Consider the following 6,148-nt stretch of genomic DNA (forward strand, 5'->3'; position numbering starts at 1 on the left):
TCGAACCCGCAAAGTAGGGTGCAAACCAGTGACAGTTATTATTCCTTAAAACTAGAAAGCTGAAGGTTAGATCAGGTTTATCATAGTTTTAGTAGTGGAAATTATAAAATTAAGACATCAGCAGACCCGGTTCTTTCGGCGAGATCACAAATAGGTTTTTAGTGAAGCACGCAGACTAACTAATGAACGGATTGACCGAATGAGGTTCAATCACACACGTCTGACCAGCTCTGTTCACCACCCTGCCGTGGTCACAACTCAGGAAGTTAGGCTTCATTTCATCTTGGTTGATATAAATCAATAGCACGAAACCTTGAAATGTCAAGCGTCTAGTAGAAACAAAGCATTCATGTCTCATCAACGTAAAACAACAAATGAAAATTGCTCACATCCATTATGGTAAGACACTTAAATGACAGGCAGTAACGAAGTAAACGCACCGTAATTCAAACCACTGATTGTAATATGGAGCATACTCACAAGAGGGACGTTGAAGCAGTTCTGGAGAAAAATCTCATGTCTCGAAGGTGGGGTTCTTTTTTTCCAAAAAATTGAAAGAGTTCCACTTGTTCTCAAGAGTTTGCGCTGTAATGAAATAGAAAAGCCATTTTTCTCTTATGCCTTTGCCTTAGGCATCTATTAAATTAGGAAAAACTGGTTTGCAATCAACACTGGTGTGATTAGCCCCTTGCAAGGTCCGACCTTGTTCACGATATTGATCGGCTAGTGAGCACAATTTTTTTCATCTGTTTCACCATAACTAATAAACACTAATAGATTCCATTAAGTAAGGAGTGGACTTCAGTGTTTCAAACTGGGTAAATAGAAAACACAGTCGAGTCTCATAGGTTTAAGTCCGTGAACTTATATCTGGAGAACCGGGTGAGATTCCATAAAATGCAACTTATCGGCCTGGTAAAACACCTGGGCAGCTCACAGTGGGTCATTCCTTTTTGAGGGTCGCCAGGTAGGCCTGTGCTGCAGGCAAATTTCCACTGCAGTCGTCCGCTAACTCTAGCATCTTATACCGATTCACCTACCTAGAATCGAGGGAGGTCCGGTGAGCGTTGGAACAACCAGATTTACCGACAAAAAAATCAGTCAAACGGTGTCATATCAGATACCGTCATCGTCACCAGAAGCCCATCATCTGATGAGAGTAAGCACTGCCTCAACCAAGCGACTGCATTTGATATGGCGTTGGGCGAAGCAAACAACTGACTCAAAAATGGAACCCACATATATGCAAGCGGCTAGGAATATTGATTTCACTGGCACTACTGTTTGTAATCTGCGAAGCAATCCTATGAGTCATAAGTTTTTTGTTTATGACATAGCTTGTTTATAAGCTTTTTATTATTCATAATATGTACTAAGACTTGAAGATAGAGCGAAATAAAATCAGAATATCGTGCAACAGTGCGCTCTGTTTCACTTTAACTTCACCCTTTTTTACGACAAAATGCTGTTCTCAACCTTAGCAAGTTTAAGAACAGATTGGCATTTCACATTTTACTGCCTTGTTGTTCGGACCAAGGCATTTCATTGTGCCTTCCATGAAGCCAAAAAATGCTACTCTGGGGGAGGCGATGCTTTTGACGGCTTTCTGTTTAATCTTATAAAACAAAGTACTAAAATAGTGCCAGTTTACCCGTAGATTTCCATGCAGACTAATTACTGTGCGATGTGGTCCGCACTTGGCAGATGTTATCTCTGATAATGAGTACTGACAAAAGAGTTTGTAATGAAATCGCTGTAAGCCATCTAACCATGGAAACCGTACCAACCAGTCTCCCGCTTGGATAATTTTCCTGAAGAATTGGGGTATACAGTATTTAATCCTGATTATTTTAACTGACTTGTCTAAAAGGCCATCAACTCCGCAGTATTCCACCAAGTCAAAATCAAATTTGTGGCGGTCGCACACTTAGCAATCGGGTTTTAAAGATTGCTGGGTATGGTGTGAATGCCTTTCAGCATTTCATTAATTGTTAGTGGTCACACAGCGGATAGTTATCTGCGCAGCTGTATGTCATGCTGGCCGAATCGTTCGAAGATGGTTCCGCGCAAGGATATTTTGTGTCGTCCACTTGCTGGCCAGCTGTCTTGCCCTTTGCTCAGTCATCTGCATTCCTCTGGTTACGTATGTCAAGCTTGAGGTGGTTAGCGCCACATTTGCCTCTACGCAATGAAAATAAGGGCGTCAACACTGGCGAAATGGGAAAAGGAGGATTTCACTGCACCACAAGTTCTGATACAGCAGCTAAATACTAGGCAAGATACAAACGGAATGCTATTATTGTACATAGTCTGAGTACATTTTGCTCTAGTAAATTAAATCGTTGAGGAAATCTGACAGTTGATTAATGAGCAATTACTGGTAAACTCCGTAGAAGCTCGGTACACCCTGATTGTGAGGTCATTTAGTTTACAGAGGTTTCAATTCAGTACTTTCATAATCGACCGGTCCAAATCAAACAAGCGAAGAAAACACATACTCACTGAATAACATAAAATCTGTAGAATTCATTGTACGCTGCCTGAGACTGAGTTGTGAATTGTTAAGAAAGGATCCTAGAACAATGAGAACACACAACTTCATGTTCTTTTCATATTCACGAGTTGAACGACGGTCCAGGCGTGACTGTCAGTACCCGCATTGGCTGAGGTCGAAGACCCTGAAAGAACGTAATAAAATGCAGCGTAAGTCACCTAACTTACACTTTCACCAGGACAGACCAGCAACTAGGATGTTATGAATCACTTGCAGTTCATCAGTTAGAAAAGCGCACGAAACAGCCCATGGAGTCAAAACGTAGCACAGTGGAGATTAGGAGTGCCGATGAGGAGAGATTCCGTGCACGGGTGGGAAGCTTGCCAGAAGCAATAAGGTCGAATAATCTGGTGGATAAGAAGACCAAACAGAACATAGAATATCAGTGTTTCATTATTCAAAAGAAGCAATATCGGGTTGCAAAACAGTCCGAACTCACTGATGACCGGATAAACGAACTACTGGATAAATATTACACTACGAAGCCTCATTTATGTCAGTTGTTCTGTCTGGAAGATCACATGCGCTTTTCTCGCCTTTTGGCGTTTGACAACACGACATTTCGTCTCACTCTGAAGTATTCATCTATCAAATGTTGGACTCTGAGTTCTCGCTATGTGGATGCAATCTGCCTGCTTGTGAAAGAGCCAAAATCCGACAAACAAACGTTTGAAATTTACCAGTGTACAAGCCAGCAAGATGCGGAAAATATAAGTTATCTCTTGAGCAGAGTAAAACAAGAACCAAACTGTATGTTCGGCAAATTGCGAAGCCCATTTTCAGCCCCTTCCGCATTGAAGACGTTTTTTGGTCCAGATTCAAGTTTGTCGGAAATGCGGATGCATATGGTTGATGATGCTCAACAGACGGACTTACAGCCAGAGCAGCCGAAGTATGGACCATTCAAGGCACGATATTCTTACGATGCGCGGTATTATAAATCTGACTTGGAAGCCACGCAAAGCACATCTACTGAGCCGTTGATGGTTAGACGGAGAAAGACACTCCCGTATCTGGAAGGTGTTCAGTCACCAATAGCCCATTATAGGTTCAGTTCAGTTCCGAAACCTTCCACTCCCGAAGATAACTGGACTGACAACGTTACGTTTTTGCAATGTGATCCAAAGCGCGGCCCACGCTTATCAGCAACTGGGCCAATATACATGTTTGCAGTGAGAATCAAGGAAGATCCGTGTACACGCACAAGCCTCACACTGACCTGATCTAATGAGAAGAGCCTCCTGTTGGAAGGTGTCACGGTGGTCGTTGCCACAGACAGTAAGTTAGTAAGCTTATATTTTTGCTTCAACAATGGTATGACGAGTTTGCGAAAAACCTACCTATGTGCTAACTATTACGCAACATTTTTACAGTAGTTCTGAATAGTCTCAGCTGTGTTACGGAGTAAATTTTGTTGGCCACTAATATTAGTTTCTACCTTGCAATAAAGACGCTACGAAAATAGTTGATTTTCGTCCAATGACTCGGGCATTAGCATCGACCTTGCGAGACAACCAGTGTCCAGTTAACAAAACTCACCAAAGCCGGAGGATATCTTACATGTTTTATGCCTCCGAGAATTTGCGCTGTCAAATACTGAATTTATAAATCCTGAAAATGATAAGTTAATGTGTTTATTTTCATTAAAGAAACCAGAATATATGACAGACGAAAGTGTACCTCCGTTTCTACTACATTTCACTAGCTTATCATCTGAGATACGCAGGACAGATGTGCGTTGATGTCGCGCCATTATCTGATGATTATCGTTGAATTTGCTCCAACGCTATCAAGCGTGAATGGCCAAAATAACGCTGATCTATCACCCTAGAAGATCAAGCCATTTAGGAAATCGCCAAATCGTAAATTGATATTCTCTAATACGTTGAACACAAACCTTTGGAAACCTTAGTCACTTTGTCAAAAAAACCACTATCTTATCTGCGTCCAACACGTCGGAATCGAATACAATGACTGTTTTTGCGTGTACAGCGTTTGCTCAGATGAATTCTGAAACCTAGGCTACCGCATGTAACTCCCGTAAGAAATGTCGATATTCGGTTGGTATGGGGAACTTTGAGAGTCCGTTTGAGAACTCTGTCTTGCCCTCCGAGGATACTGGGATCGGTGTCACATACCTGTTAAAAGTTTATCTAGACTGTATTTGGAGGCCAGTCTCTTCCACCAATGCTGCAGTCAGTGAGCTCCAGATAGTAACGACACCGAATGACAAATTGATGGTTGCGAAGGGTTTGCAAACTCGGTTTTCAAAGATAAGGACCGAATTTCCTTTTGTCGATCGCCGATGGTCGGAGGTGTGTCGGTTAACAGTTCGAGTGCAAAGTACTATTACTTGTCGGAGGATGTTTGCGTCACCTCAAGCTGGATGGTGATATTGAGAGCATATATTTAGAAACCGCGTGTCTTTACGCCCCAAATTCCGCTGCCCTTCTATCAGAAGTGTTACAGCCCTTAGCACTATATTTGTTGTAGTTCACCTGATACACGGTAGTAAACTGCGCCCCAGTCACATTTCAGATGCGGGCACAAGTGTGCCCGTATGCCTCTGGTGCAAGTTTGGCAACAAACGTGCAGGTTAGCATATTCAGAACCAGAGCACACATATGGCTCGTTCAGTTTATTTCAAACCATATTCCTCATCACAAAGCAAAGCTCTACTTTTCTCGCTACAATAACATTAGAGGCATCTTATGAACATAGAAGGCGTTCATATTAGCTTCACTACAGATACGCGTCTGCGCGCAATTATACGCACTTGTAGACCCGTTGCACTTTTTTGACCCCTCCCCAAGGTGTTTTAGGTCTGTATGAGGAAAATCGGGACCAGCACAACCAGAAGTGCATCGTGTACATCTGAATATGGTCTGCATGGGCCAAATATTGAGACTGGGTATTTGCCAGTAGGTCACTAAGATTGGTTGAAACAGTAAAGGATCAAAGACGGGTCTTTCGAAATGCCAGAACAACCCACTGTGTGGGGAAATTGCCACCCGGCTGGAAAATCTGAGAATAAACTTCGATTGTCGCGAATTCTCACAGTCACACAGCAAAAACAGTCCGTGCAATAGCCTCATGCACATGACCCTTGGGATTCAGAGATGTACGGCTTTGACGCCAAAATTGGCAAACATAATCCAAGTCTTAGGGATTTGTGCATTAACCACGTCTGCCACGTAGGAATCCGAACTAATACAACTTTCAGGATAGATAAAACACACCACATCCTCGAGTGCCTCTCCTTGGATTATAAGTGGTGAGTTCAGTGGATTCATGTCCAGAAGAATGACCTTACACGCCGTGGGCGCAAAATGCAGCCCAAAGAAAGGGCTGAATTTGGTCAGGCCAGCCGAAGAAAACAGTACCTATTTCTTCTCTTCCAAAGAGAAGTAATCAGGATCAACAAGGTTTTCCTCAGCGGCAATTTGAACACCAGTATAACACCAGTGTTTTGAAGACTGCTCCGCGCCTTGGAGACTTATTTCAAGATACCTCAGGCCGGATAACGTATAAATGTTGCAATCAAAAACCATGCAAGACGAACGGGGTCATCATTCCTAACTGATGGATCCGCAA

The 6,148-nt window shown here is 42.7% G+C and overlaps 1 protein-coding gene across 1 annotated transcript; it reads left to right on the top strand.

Annotated features, from left to right (window-relative positions):
- Positions 1 to 2,802: 2,802 nt before the first annotated feature.
- On the top strand, positions 2,803 to 3,777 carry T265_08364 (hypothetical protein; the record flags this gene model as incomplete). The annotated part of the gene is made up of 1 exon (XM_009174148.1): positions 2,803 to 3,777. The coding sequence occupies one exon, from the start codon at positions 2,803 to 2,805 to the stop codon at positions 3,775 to 3,777; it is 975 nt and encodes a 324-aa protein (XP_009172412.1).
- Between the last annotated feature and the right edge of the window lie 2,371 nt (positions 3,778 to 6,148).

Source organism: Opisthorchis viverrini (assembly GCF_000715545.1).
Source record: "Opisthorchis viverrini unplaced genomic scaffold opera_v5_213, whole genome shotgun sequence".
NCBI lineage: Eukaryota > Metazoa > Platyhelminthes > Trematoda > Opisthorchiida > Opisthorchiidae > Opisthorchis > Opisthorchis viverrini.